Source organism: Dunckerocampus dactyliophorus, chromosome 4, assembly GCF_027744805.1.
Source record: "Dunckerocampus dactyliophorus isolate RoL2022-P2 chromosome 4, RoL_Ddac_1.1, whole genome shotgun sequence".
NCBI classification, from domain to species: Eukaryota; Metazoa; Chordata; class Actinopteri; order Syngnathiformes; family Syngnathidae; genus Dunckerocampus; species Dunckerocampus dactyliophorus.
Genome location: NC_072822.1, coordinates 25,501,840 through 25,517,037, shown reverse-complemented (window position 1 = coordinate 25,517,037; position 15,198 = coordinate 25,501,840). Strand labels below are relative to the sequence as shown.

The 15,198-nt window shown below is 43.4% G+C and overlaps 1 protein-coding gene across 1 annotated transcript in view; it reads right to left on the bottom strand.

Annotated features, from left to right (window-relative positions):
* The window catches only part of LOC129179481 (sarcoplasmic/endoplasmic reticulum calcium ATPase 2-like), a 32,513-nt gene that overhangs the window by 4,362 nt on the left and 12,953 nt on the right, over positions 1–15,198 (bottom strand). The window contains exons 6-19 of the mRNA XM_054772753.1: positions 9,704–9,784; positions 9,324–9,409; positions 8,770–9,234; positions 7,616–7,704; positions 7,440–7,542; positions 2,263–2,394; positions 2,081–2,200; positions 1,776–1,994; positions 1,343–1,678; positions 1,012–1,232; positions 710–912; positions 543–628; positions 348–481; positions 159–276 (exon numbers count right to left, since the gene is read on the bottom strand). Coding sequence (XP_054628728.1) covers positions 159–276; positions 348–481; positions 543–628; positions 710–912; positions 1,012–1,232; positions 1,343–1,678; positions 1,776–1,994; positions 2,081–2,200; positions 2,263–2,394; positions 7,440–7,542; positions 7,616–7,704; positions 8,770–9,234; positions 9,324–9,409; positions 9,704–9,784 — 2,393 coding nt within the window. The remainder of the gene's footprint in view (positions 1–158; positions 277–347; positions 482–542; positions 629–709; positions 913–1,011; positions 1,233–1,342; positions 1,679–1,775; positions 1,995–2,080; positions 2,201–2,262; positions 2,395–7,439; positions 7,543–7,615; positions 7,705–8,769; positions 9,235–9,323; positions 9,410–9,703; positions 9,785–15,198) is intronic.

Here is a 15,198-nt window from a genome sequence, read left to right as displayed (position 1 = left end):
ACCAGTACAAACAAAAGCAGGATTATTATCTTGGTACAGGCAGAAGTTATGACATAGTTCTTTAAATGTGATGTCCTGCTACGTGTGTGGAGTGCATGCGCCAAAAGAAATGCACACGATGCTATCTTCTGCACTGTAACTGCTGGGGTGAGACTTACAGGCAGAGGTTCCACATAGAGGATGAGGAAGTGAAGCGACATGGAGAGGCAGATGGCACCCAGCAGCCAAACGTTCTCCCAGGGGGGCATCCTCAGCAAGGACTGGTTCTCTGACAGGCTTTGAAGTGAAGAGAAAAGGTCAGAGGGTGTAAATGTGGCTTTTGCTCTCTCCCCTGAAAGCTTTTCTACCTGTTCAGAGCGTTGCACATCTCAATGGTGACGAGCACGGACAGGGCCATGGTCATGGGGTAGGGGGACTCAAACACCTCGCAGTCCAGGCCGTCAAACTCTGGGTTGTCAGGGCCACACTGGAGGAAGTGACTCTGCACGAAAAAAGGAAGTGCATGCTTCTCTGGAAGGTCAAGTGGAGGTTGTGTCACTTACCAGCTGGTATAACGTGATTTGGGGTCCATCTTCTGACAGCGTAAACCACCAGGCTGCAGCCCCCACTGTAGCAGCCCCCACATACCCTGGCAGCAAAGACACCACACCCATGACCGCAAGCCACTTATGATTCATCAATCTCCATCAAAGAAAGACATGACGCTCACCACCAATGGCCAGGTATCGAAAGAAGAGCCATCCAGAAATGAGAGGTTCTTTAGCGTTACGGGGAGGCTTCTCCATGATGTCAAGGTCTGGTGGGTTGAAACCCAGGGCGGTCGCAGGGAGGCCGTCGGTAACCAGGTTAACCCATAGTAGCTGAACTGGGATCAGTGCCTCAGGGAAGCCCAGTGCTGCAGTAAGAAAGATGCTACCAGGAGAAAGGATATCAATTACAACCTGTATGCTGATGCGGCTATTTTTTAAAAGCCTGTGCTAGTAAGACAAACATGATCAATCGTGAACTCACCAGACCACCTCCCCTACATTGGAGGAGATCAGGTATCTGATGAACTGCTTCATGTTGTTGTAAATAGCGCGGCCTTCCTCAACAGCAGCCACGATGGAAGAGAAGTTGTCATCGGCGAGGACCATCTCGGAGGCTGACTTGGCCACAGCAGTGCCAGAGCCCATGGCGATACCAATCTCTGCCTTCTTCAAGGCAGGGGCATCGTTCACGCCGTCTCCCGTCTGTGGACAAACAATGTCAAATATAAGTGAGTTGCTAATGTTTTGACAAGATAAAAATGATGAACTAGGTTGACATCTCCAAGAAGGGTATCATCGTGGAGACTCTGTACCATAGCGGTGATCTCATCAAATCCTTGTAGGAACTCGACGATCTTGGACTTGTGTGAAGGCTCCACGCGTGCGAAGCAGCGCGCGTGAGTTACAGCCTCGCGCTGTGCGTTGGGCGCAAGCTCGTCAAACTCTCGTCCTGTGAAGGCCATGTGCTCGACATCGTCATCCTCAGAGAAGATGCCGATGCGGCGGCAGATAGCCACAGCTGTGCCCTTGTTGTCTCCAGTGATCATGATGACACGGATGCCAGCCTGGCGGCAGAGCTTGATGGACGCCGCCACCTCCTGTCTAGGAGGGTCCAGCATGCCGACACAGCCCACGAAGGTCAGGTCGGACTGGACGCAGGGGAACGGAGACAGAATGTTTCTACTGTGCAGCCAAACAACAGACAAGCTCACTCTCCCGTCTTACTTGCTGACATCCAATAATTACCTCATACTCAGAGAATTTGGCTGTGTCGGACAGTATCATGTCCTCCATCTTAGGTGGGCTGTCCCGTGTGGCCAGAGCCAGACACCTCAGCGTATCACGGCCGGTACCGTACTCACGGATTACAGACATGATCTTTTCCTTGATGCCTTTGCTGAGGGGAACTTTGCTGTTACCCACTCTGACATGGGTGCATCTCTCAATAACACCCTCTGGTGCCCCCTGTGAGAGGGCAGAGGTCATATATGAGAGAAGAAGACAAGTCCAGGTTGTCAAGATGGTTGTTTCTGTTCTATATCATGGCATACCTTCACAAACATTTTGCCCAAGGATGAACGGGACTTATTGGGGGTGCAGTAGACAGACATGGACTTCCTGTCCCGAGAGAACTCCAGAGTGCACTCCTTCTTCATCAGCTGTTTGATCACCTGAGCACAAAAAGGAAGCATGAGAAAGCCTGCAGTGGGCGTAGCAACGTGGTGTCGCTCACCGAGTTGCATGCATTCGCTCTGTCAATCTTTGACAGGTTATGGACTTCGGTGTCAAAAACGTTCATTTTCTCCACCAGACAGGTCAGCGCCGTCTCTGTCGCCTCGCCAACCTTTTCGTACACTCCTTTCACCTAAAACATCAAACATTTTGTATGAATGAACAGACAATATTTTACTTAGTACTTGCAAAACTAGAATACCATAAATGTACCACAGGACAGTAGTTGTAGTTAAAACGTCTTCCAGATACACTGGTCGATCACAACTTTATGACAACCTGCATAATTTACCGTAATTTCCGGTGTTCAAACCGCACCGACTAAATTTAGAGAGAAAAACAGATGTGTACATATATAAGCCGCACATGTCCACGTTATAAAATGAAATAAACTCACAACGAGCTTGTCAACCCATCGGAAATCACAGGAGGTCATTACTCAATATGTTTGAATGTGACTCAAGGCGTCATCTTAGAAAGAATGCTAAAATCATCACACAGCAACTTAACACTCAAAAGGTAGCTAGGAAATATACGAGACAGGCACCAATACGAGTTTAAAATAAAAAAAACAAACAGCTATTTTAACTTCTTCCCATAATGCATTGTTCCCAGCAGAGCAGCTCATTGGCCACTGGTTCATTGGTATTGGTACTTGTCTTGTTCTGTATATGTCCTGGCTACCTTTTGAGTGTTAAGTTGCTTTGTGATGATTTTAGCATCTTTCTAAGATGACACCGTGAGTCAGACTGTTATACTGAGTAAATGACCTCGATTAGTAGTAGTTCTGAAGTGTAGGAGATGTCACAAGATTAGAACATGGTCATAAATTAGCCGCACCGCTGCATAAGCCACAAGGTTCAGAGTTTAAGAAAAAAGTAGAGGCTTATACACTGGAAATTACGGTAAATGGTATCATAAATTCTACTGCTACAAAGATGACAACGACCAGTTTTGTCTGACACTATCAGAGAGGTATTATTTAACTATATGAAATTATCATTATATATATCATGTTTATAACTGTGGCAATGGTGTACAACTGTACTATAGAAAACAGCTCCAAGTATGACGTAACACGTGATCTTTGCAAAGACATTTTTCAGTCATAATATACTTGTAGTTACATCACTGAGTACCTGCATTTCTAATTTTGTATTGGTAATGGAAATATATATATTATATATATATATTTTTTTTTTTTTACATTAACAACACGTTTACACTCGCACAATTCAACATGTCCCAAAAAGAGCAGGAAAAATTAACAAGCAGAGCTTAATAAGAACACATTGTAATAACTTATCTTATGTAATTCTATCCAGGGCTGCAATTAACTACGATTTTCTTAGTCGATTAATCTGAAGCTTGTTGTTTCGATTAATCAAGTAATCGGTTAAGCCCTAGACGTACCAACTCAATATGAACCAAACACAAACAGTCAGTGGTTTGGTCCGCAACAGAAGAGAGGCAAAAATGTCCATCGTGGTTTTCCAAAGTCAAAGCTGATGTGTGCGAATATCTTGTTTAGCCTAAAACACAACAATAATAGGTCTGCTTTCATAGATGACTAAGGAATTTTAAAATATTCACCTTTGAGAGGCTAAAATCAGATTTTAAATCAAATGTTTTCATAGAATACCAAAATAGTTTGTCGATTAATTGGATAACTGATTAATCATTGATTTATCAATTAATTGTTGCAGCTTTAATCCTACCCTTTCTCCATGTCTCAGCAATTACTGTGTTTAAATGTTACCAGTTTTTAATAAGGGAGAGAAAAGGTAGATTGTTTGATTGATTGCTTATGCAGTGATGCAAGATAATGAAAATCGATGTGTTGAAATAAATAGGTAAATACACATAAAAAAACAAACTTAAAATGCATGCAAGAGATAAAGAGCTAAATGAACAGATAAAGTAAATAAGTAAAAACTGACAGAAAGACTATATAAAAAATAAGGGAGAATAATAATGATAAATAAATAAATATAAATGCCGGATATAGATTGAACCAAACATTATTTAAAAAATCCATAAAAATCCTTGATCAAAAGGCGTCTGTCATTCCATCAGTGCAATATTTTGGAAAAATAAATCCATTCCATCCATTCCATTTTCCTCCGCTTATCCGGGTCCGGTCCGGGGGCAGCAGTCTCAGTAGGGAAGCCCAGACTTCCCGGTCCCCGACCACCTCCTCCAGCTCCACCGGGAAGACACCAAGGCGTTCCCAGGCCAGCTGTGAGACATAATCCCTCCAGCGTGTCCTAGGTCTTCCCCGGGGCCTTCTCCCGGCAGCGCATGCCCGAAACACCTCAACAAGGAGGCGTCCAGGAGGCATCCGGACTAGATGCCTGAGCCACCTCAACTGGCTCCTCTCGATGTGAAGGAGCAGCGGCTCTACTCTGAGCTCCTCCCGGATAACCAAGCTCCTCATCCTGTCTCTAAGGGTGAGTCCCGCTACCCTACGAAGAAAACTCATTTCAGCCGCTTGTATCCGCGATCTCGTTCTTTCGGTCATGACCCAAAGCTCATGACCATAGGTGAGGGTGGGAACATAGATCGAACGGTAAATTGAGAGCTTTGCCTTCCGGTTCAGCTCTCTCTTCACCACGACGGTCCAGTACAGCGACCGCATTACTGCAGACGCTGCGCCGATCCGCCTATCGACCTCACGCTCGAACCTTCCCTCACTCGTGAACAAGACCCCGAGATACTTGAACTCCTCCACCTGGGGCAGGACCTCATTCCCAACCCGGAGGGAGCAATCCACCCTTTTCCGACTGAGAACCATGGCCTCGGATTTGGAGGTGCTGAGTCTCATCCCAGAAGCTTCACACTCAGATGCAAACCGTCCCAGTAAACGCTGCAGGTCACAGCCCGATGAGGCCATCAGGACCACATCATCTGCAAATAGCAGAGATGAGATCCTAGTGCCCCCGAACTGGACTCCCTCGACACCTTGGCTGCGCCTAGAAATTCTGTCCATGAAAATTATAAACAGAATCGGTGACAAAGGGCAGCCTTGGCGGAGGCCAACGTTCACCAGAAACAGCTTGACTTACTACTGGCAATGCGAACCAAGCTCCTGCTCTGGTTGTACAAGGACCGAATGGCACGTAGTAGCGCGCCACCAATCCCATACTCCCGGAGCACCCCCCACAGGACACCGCAAGGGACACGGTCAAATGCCTTTTCCAGGTCCACAAAGCACATGTAGACCGGTTGGGCAAACTCCCAAGTACCCTCCAGGACCCTTGCAAGGGTGTAGAGCTGGTCCAGTGTTCCGCGACCAGGACGAAAACTACATTGCACCTCCTGTAGCCGAGGTTCGATTAACGGTCGTACCCTTCTCTCCAGCATCCTGGAATAGACTTTCCCAGGGAGGCTGAGGAGTGTGATCCCCCTATAGTTGGAACACACCCTCCGGTCACCCTTCTTGAAAAGGGGGAACACCACCCCAGTCTGCCAATCCAGAGGTACTGTTCCCGACTTCCACGCAATGTTGAAGAGACGTGTCAATCAAGACACAGCCAAGCCAAGAGCCTTGAGGAGCCTCAAGGCTCTGGAAAAATAAATATTAAGTAAATATAAAAAATATCTATATAAATAAAAATGTCATTCCTTTTAAATATGGCTGTTCATTTTTTTTATTCTTCACAAACTAGCCCCGCCTCCACTTTCTAAGTACACGCAACTCAGGACTGACAGGGGCTTTTGCACTAGAGCCTCTTCTTGAGGAGACGTGCAGATTCCGCACAGGAAAACTACCTTTGACAAACCCTTCTGTCAGTTCAAGAAAGTCACTTTAGGAACACTCTTCCAACAAACATTGTTGATTAAATTTTGGGGTGTCCCAATACAACTGTCCGATTCCCATATTGCAGCCTTGAATATCGTCCGATACCAATATCAATCCGATATCAAAACAGATCGTACATATTTTTATTACTTGTTTAGTAGCGTGGAAAAGGCTTGCTTGATCAAGTGATATTAGTCAAACTCAATAATAGCCAGCAATACTAGGTATGAAAAAAACTGACCCATTTACTTCTTGAATACATGTGGTGTATTGTTTTATCGACTAATAGACATAATGTGTATAATGTTCGACATACTCAATGAAGTGTTTAAACCTGACATTACTCACCACTGACAGGGACTGGCTCTTTCGTGTTACAGCCAATGACTTTTTGTCCGTCCCGTGGAAATTTCACACAATTTGCAAATGTTACAAACAGAGGTGGATATTTCAGGAAGCCATGGTGTGGCGCAAATCCTTCTTCAAATGTGCGATGAGAATGGTTGTATTAAACTTCCTCGGTTCTGTGCCACCACGGGAGAAACTTGTGCATGGCAAGTCTTGCACTCAGCTGCAAAATCTTTTTCGGACTTAAACGAAAAACACAGCCACACGGCTGACATCACTCTTACTCCTTGCTAAACACACGAGCACACTCTGCTGTGATCATGTGGGCGCAGAATGCTGAATGGAAGTGCTGCTGCTGGGTAGAAGTGCTGGCGCGGAGTGTGGAATGGCCTGCTTGTATCAGAGTGCCAATAATGGAGATTTTCGATGCTGGGTGATATAATCCGATGGCTGATATCGGATCCATATCAGATATCAGTATTGGATCAGAACACCCCTAATTATTGTAATTTTAATAATGTGTGTCTATGTTTTTACTTGATATTGCATATTTTTATAGTGTACTTCTGTTTTGTAATTCCCCTGCCTCAGTACTGCAGATGAAAATAGGCAAATATGTTAGAATCTGGCTCATTTAGAGTCCGTACAGAAGTATTACACTGTTCATTAATGTGCGCTGTTCTGAATAAATTAATAATAAAAAAAAAAAACTAAGCAATATAATCTCTGGCTAGCCATTGTCAGTCCGCAATAAATTCTTCTTCTCATGACAGTAATCTTTTGTTGTTTAGTAGTTGATTTTTTAACAATAACATTTCTATCCAGTTAATGAAACCTCATTTGCCGAGAAGCCGCCTGCTGTTCAAATGAAGTTCAAACGAAAGTCTTCAGTGAGCCACGAGAAGGTGCTTTACAAATATCACATGATTGATACATAACGAGAGCACTGGTACTATTTCTAATTATGTGTAGCAATGACCTCTTTTCATTACCTAGAATAAAAAAGGTGGGGTGGATACAGTACAAACCTCATTGAAGTCCAGCGAGGAGTCATTACACAAGGCACAGATAGTGGCCAGTTCAACCAGGGCATCATACTGGGAGGATCTCACAGGTTTACCATCCTGGTATCTACAGAAAATGTACAGCATTTGATCCCCCAAAATGATTCATGCCTACCATGTGTTCGCCTTATAATACTTACACGTCTCCCTCAGGTGCATAGGTGGAACCTGTGATGGTAAACTCCGACAGCGAGAAGCTGTCACCTTCAGCTTTGTTGACAATGAACATCTGAGGATGAAAAACACTATCAGCGCAGCGCTAACACACATCAAAGCAGCATTTGACCATTAAAAGGCAGCAGGTGGCAGCAGAAGCCACAGAAGTCCCAAGTGGGGCCCTGAGAAGCAGAGCTCCTTTTAGCCTGTCTCTTTTGGAGGGCGGCCTTCTGCCTGATGTGAGACAAGAGTGTTGAGTTTCTCTCCATGTGTAAACACCCAGCCCTGTGCCTCCCCATGGAAGGAGAGATGTTCAGCTCTAAAGCGAGAAATGGTGGTGCCAGGCTTGGTCACACACTCACAGCAAGTTGTTTATACTCCATTATACAAACATGAGGCCATGACAATAAATTGATCAGAATAATAACTAACAATAGTAAAACTCTGAGACTGTTCTAAACTACTGTGGCAACTGAAAAGTAAAACTTAAAACAAGATGAGCAACTGATTATGGAACACGATGGAGAAGGGCTCAGTTTTACTTTTTTTTTTTTAACCCTACAACAGGTGGGTAGTTTATGGTTGAAATGTCAATTAGACAATTTTTTCCCCTCAATGGCTGGCGCAATAGCAACAAAGTTCCAAACTAATGTCAATAGCATGTTATAGGGTACATAGTTTAGAATACAAAAATATGATATTTAAACGCCTTTGTAGCCCATCAACATCTTATGGCAACATTTAAGCTCATGTGAATTACTGTGCTGGCAAAAAAAAAAAAAAGTCTTAAACTTGAATAAATGTCAATATCAGCATGAGGTGCTTCTGATAAGCAAGACAACAGAAATACTGTATATCTGACTACTTTTCACCTTGGTGATGCAAGGTCAGTTATACAACAGGAGCAAGTCATCCAACTGCTTAATGTAGGTACAACAAGTGCCTGCACATTGCCTTCAAGCTACAGTATATAAAACATGGTCACAAGGGAACGGTATTTGCACACAGTGTGAACTTTAGCAAACCAACACTGTGTGCCGCCTTAGCATCTGTTATCCTATTCAAACAGCGGGACAACCACGAGGGTGTCATCTTTGTCTCACAAACCACTTAGTAGTGCGTATTGCATGAGACTCACTCTGCAAACAGACATCTGATTGGTGGTCAGGGTTCCTGTCTTGTCAGAACAAATGACAGATGTGCAGCCCAGTGTTTCCACAGAGGGCAAACTTCGGACAATGGCATTCTTCTTGGCCATGCGGCGGGTGCCCAGAGCCAAACAGGTGGTGATGACAGCAGGAAGACCTTCAGGGATGGCAGCCACAGCCAGCGCCACGGCAATCTTGAAATAGTAGACAGCCCCTCGGATCCAGGAGCCTCCATGCACAGGGTCATTGAAATGGCCAATGTTTATGATCCACACCGCAATGCAGATGAGGGAAATGACTTTGGACAGCTGTTCGCCAAACTCATCCAACTTCTGTTGCAAGGGTGTCTTCTCCTGCTCGGTGGCCGCCATCTCATCGCGGATCTTACCAATCTCTGTGTTAACGCCTGTGGCCACGACCACACCCACAGCCTTCCCGGCAGCAATGTTGGTACCCTGAAATAACAAGTTATACATTTTTTTCCCCAGGACGTTGCCTGATAAAACAAACCATGTCAATATGTATCGGTGGAAGTTATATTTACAGAGAAGAGCATGTTCTTTTTGTCCTGATTGACAGCACGAGGGTCAGGGACAGGGTCTGTGTGTTTGATGACGGAGACAGACTCCCCTGCAAAGAAACAGAGTAGCTTGTTAAGACAAAGGACAAGATGCCAATCTCAGATTTATAGAGTGGCCACCGGAGATTCATGTTGACGATAATGCTCTTATTTCCTCTGACAAAGCTGCATGTGATGGAATGTACACTGCCTTTACCCTTGAAGAACATTTTCAGGGTGGAGTTTTCAATAGTTTATGATTTTTCTTTGTTATTTTGAATGCACTAACCAGATGGACGTAAAAATGCTTAGGTGGAAATTCCGCAGACTTACAGAGAAAGAGATAGATATCTGATTCAACTTACCAGTTAGAATTGACTGGTCCACTCTTAAGGTTGTTGATTTGATTGAACAGATACGGATATCAGCAGGCACTTTATCTCCAACTGGAACCAAACAAAACATCAAGCTTAGGTTCCTGAGATCATAAAACCACTAACTGTGTGCACAAAAGTCATTCTAAATGAATATTTAACAAATATCTTATAATCAGCAGGTAGGTGGTGTAATCTAAACAGAGGAAGCACAGCAAAAAAAGGGGTTGTCACAAGGTCGCAGGACAGTGCGGACATCACTGCGGGATAGGAGAAAGAGAAATGAGAAAAATGAGGAGGAAATGAAAGACTTATGAGCCATAAATGGCTTGTCTCAAAGGAAAAGACCAATTTGGGTAAGTTGGAATTGTGGTGACCCAATTCAGCTTCCTAATGCTACATAAAGCAAAACTGGGGAAACTGCTCAAGCTAGAAGCCAGTAGAAAAGTAAAATTGGTACTTGAGTTGATTTAGGATACAAATTTGCAAGAATGCTGAATAAACGTATACATCAAGACAGTACAGTATGTACAAGACCATTGTTATCTAAGGGAAACTATATATACATATTGTAATATAAAACGCATGTGCCCTTTAGAGAAAAGAAAATAGCATCGGCACCTACAATGCACAAAGCCAAAAATGGAAAAAGTATTCCAATATCTTCCCCAATGCTCTTATCAGGTTTAAATGTGGCTGCATGAAGGCAGCTGTCTCCACATCACTGTGACAACACACGAAGACCAAAAGGACAAGCCCCTCTACTAGATACTTAGAATACAAAACATCATAATACATTCCACTAACAAGCCGGTGTCCGTTTTCACCGTCTGTTGCCACTGTCTGTTTGCATCCTTTTCACGATTACACACACTTGACCGCATGGGATCGGCCCTTCAGTTCTGAACCGTGTAGAAGTGAGATGATTGTCAACTCACTGTGCCAAAAAAGTTGGATCTGTCAGCAGCCATCATCCAATCCAGACAAAGAGTATTTCTCAGAACGACTGACATGGTAGCATCCAAACATGGAACTGTAGGAAGCTACATTTCTGAGAAGGTCACTAATCCTTGCTTGTAGATGGGTCAGGCTACCAACACTCCGCTTTGGGATGAATATAATCTATACACACATATTAGGGATAGACTGCCGGAATTAGCTACATGATTACATTTAATCATTCAATTTATGGTCCTGAATGTTTCCTTACAAGCCTTTTGTCCTTTGATGGTTAGGTAACACTTCCTGTCTTAAGTTTTTCATCCATTTTGATGACAAAAGAGAGCAGATTTTGGAACAGTGTTAGCACTGTCTAGGGGCCGTGTTACACTGCAGGCTCGCTCTGAAGAAGCATGCGCATATCAGCTGTCTTTTTGTGTCAACATCCTCCTTGGTAGCCGTCCAAACATCTCATCAGCCAGCCACACTTTTTCACCTTTGTGTTTGCCAACAGGTGACTGAGTCCACAAAGTTCCGGCTTGGTGATACATTTCACCCAATATGACTCACATAGGTGCCTTTTAAATAGACCTTTCAACAGCAAGTGAGGCCGTGGCACAACATAAGCTGGCAGCTTTGACTGGCACCTGCCCCTGCCGTGTGTTCGGGTACAGCATGTGGTTTAAGCCAGCCAGACTTTCTCAGGGTCCATGTGTTCGTGGCAGCAGGACAAAGAGGTGACGTCCTGTCAAGTCAAGAGGACCATTACGGATGAGTCAACGTGACAGCTTTCCAAAGCAGCCTTCATTAGCAGCCACCTCATTGAAAATTCTTTGTCGAGATGCAAATTTACATTTCCAGTGCAAATCACAGATGCATACATATATGGATGCAGCAAGAACACAGAGTGGAAGCGTACTCCATAAACATGCATACAGGAACAAACCAATCCAATGATTTTTGTAGGTTCATTAACTTCTCATTATAAATCCAGGTAACTACTGCATTTGACTTGAACATTTCACTTCAGGCTGTGCTGAGCAACTTGCAAAGCAATGAGGAGGACCCTGCAGTGTTTCCCGCAGGACTACAACGTATCTGTGGTGTTGGGACAGGGCAGATGACATCATCACCTAATTTTCATAATCAGCCATGACACGTCATACGAGTGCTTTGAGGCCACGCTCACACACAAAGCAGAATATATCAGAAATGCATATTTTTCTATGCTTTTTGGCCTCTCGTCCACATGCAAACGTAGATTTTTGTCTTTAAAAACAAGACTTTCAGAACACTCCAGCTTAGCGTTCGTGTGTGGATATGTAAAAACTGAGCGTTTTGGTTTGTGTATGAAATGTGTGACATTAGCTCATGTTTTTAAACTTTATGAACTTATCGACTTACGGGTGTTGGTTTCATTTTGTGCAGTGGCAGATGCATGTGTGTGTGCGCCTTATAGCGTACACGGGGGATACAAAAAACCCCAAAAACATTCACAATGTTTCCTGGGCTCCATGTAAGTGATTTTAAAGATAACGTACATCTAATACAGGGTCTCTGCAGGTTTCAAATGTCAAACTTACGATTTAAGACAATTACAAATAAAAATTAAAGGCTCATTTCACATACATACTGGCAAAAAAAAAAGTACAAAACAAAATGAAAATTGGAGGACTGCAGTGCACACACAGCACACCATTTGGTTGTGCTTGCCTAAAATTCATCCATCCATCCATTTTCTATGCTGCTTCTCCTTATTAGGGTCGCGGGGGTATGCTGGAGCCTATCCCAGCTGACTTCGGGCGACAGGCGGGGTACAGCCATTCGCAGTGCACATATAGATAAACAACCATTCACACTCACATTCATACCTATGGGCAATTTAGAGTCACCAATTAACCTAACATGCATGTTTTTGGAATGTGGGAGGAAACTGGAGTACCCGGAGAAAACCCACACACGCACGGGGAGAACATGCAAACTCCACACTCCTACCAACGGAGATTCGAACCCAGGTCTTCCCGATCTCCTGACTGTGACTGTGTGGCCAACATGCTAACCACTAGACCACCGTGCGGCCCTGCCTTAAACTCAAATGACTGAATTTTGGACTTTTTGAGACCCTGCAGATACCATGCAATGCAATATCTCACTACGCGACCAAGTCAGCTGTGGTAGCTTTTTCCATGCTTATGATTGGCGAAAATGTGCATGCTAGCCGATGAATGTGTTTTTATGTGGCGTGTATGAGGTGTGTTAAGAAGCAGCGTTACAATGGCGTCTATTGTGTGGTGTTGTAATGACAAGTACAGTACACACAGTCCAATTATGTGTTTATGAGCGAGGGCGATCGGGTAGCGCCAAATCTTGGGGGGAAAAAGTACAGCCGAGTCTATTTGTGGTGGTCCAAATTTAATGTGGCAGGCTGCCACAAATAAATGGATGTAGGGGAAACCCTGCCATGCCTCCACTGGAATAACCAGATATAACGCCAGTCACAGAGGACCACACGCTCACACAGGTTTTAACAATAGAGATCCAAAGATGACCTCTTTGGTTAAACCCAATGTTTATATACAGCTGACAATAGGGGTGTGAAAACAGAAAATTGTGCCTAGGAATAAACATATTAATTTTCTATTCAAATCCTAAATGTTGTAATGTTCAATCAAGAGACGTGTGTTTACTTTACGTCATCTACTGTCAACATTGGTGAGCTGCTCAACCTTATCCGGGTCATTGTCTGTCTCTTCCGGTGACTACATCACTACTAGTACAATGACTACTACTACTACTACTACAACACTAAATATTTATTTTTTTATGCTTCTACTTAATGGATTTCTACTCGAGAGACATGAGATGTTGTGTTTACTGAATGATTTTAAAATAGTGTCATGGTTTGTCAGACAGCTTAAAATATAATCCTGTTTAACAGTTATGTTACACTGAAGCACTCATTGTTTTGCACCAGCATTTTGGCTAAATTATGCTGCAAAATATCCACCAATTTTCTATACTGCTTGGCCTCATTAATCACCGCTAAAATGGAGCCAACCCAAGCTGAAAGCTGCACAATCTAAAATTATTTTTGAGGGTTTTTGTTTCACCCTTTCGAGATATTATCGTTATAAAGAGCCATGTATCGCAAATTGTATCGTATCGTGAGGTATCCTGAGATTCCCAGCCCTATTGACAATCTAACTGGATTTCCTGTCTCCTGCTGACTGTTGATGTCGCAATAACAGTCTCCTTGAGATCTCTGCTTTGCCTTTTGCTGTTATGACTCTTAAGTAGTAGCCAGCTACGTCTGCACATAGCATGTAACTGTGTTGCAGTTCCCATGGGAACAAAAACTAAGAGCACAGAAGCTTTTGTCAAAATTAACAGGGTGCTTGGCACACTGACGCAAAATGAAGTGTGTAATGTAAACCAGGCGTAATCCGGTGTAAGTAAAATTTCAAAGTGAAATTCAAAGTGCTTTGAAGATACTTCTTCAGACCTTTCACATTCTAATGAATCATTAAACATTTGAGTAAAGTGAAATGTATCAAAAAGCAGTATGCAGTAACAACTAACCTACTCCTATCGGATAGTGACCACAGGAACAGAAGTGCTAAATGACTGCTGCTGTGTTAATATCACAGCATAGACCCATTAGAGGATGTACATTTTAGAGATTGTGTGTGCCACCCTTCTACAGCATGTAGCTGCATATTAAGTTTGGGTGTCTAACACCAACACTCCCAGTCAGCAAGATGAGGCCATTTATCACAGTCATGAACATTTGCCAAAGGACAGTCCCTCGGTGACACTGGACGTTTGGCAGACCACATTGAATGCCATACTATCCATGGTGTCTGGAATCCCAGTGGAGGGTGCAGGTGCTGATGGGAAGGGTCACTGTGCATGGAGCATGGTGGGGTAGGTGGCTTCTCCGCATAGTGCTTCCCTATAAGGTCATCTCTCTTGGACACAATAGGAGCAGAGCCTCCCTGCTTGCTACCCATCACACTGAGCCGTACCATCTTCCAGCCCAATAACTTCACAGCCAGTTCAGAACAAACCCGCTGCTTTGAGAAGACAGATGTGGAAATGTCTTCTTAAACCGGCTACTAGCCCTTGAACAGCAATGTTGAGGTTCCATTTGAAGTTAGGAACTAAGCATGTTCGTAAGTTCATAATGCATACATATTAGGCGTGGGTGGCTCAATCCAAATGTCAGTCGCATCCAAGGGTAGTGTCGGTATCAGATCATACTAGCATAATGGTATCGATATTATTCAGTTCTCTTCTATGTTTATTTTCACACATACTGTATCTGTGTGTTTTGTTATAATATATATATATATATACACACACATATACATGCATATATACATACATACATACATATATATATACATACACATACATATATATATATACACACACACACACACACACACACACATATATACACATACATAAGTATATAAACACATACCCATATATATATATATATATATATATATATATATATATATATATACACACACACACACATA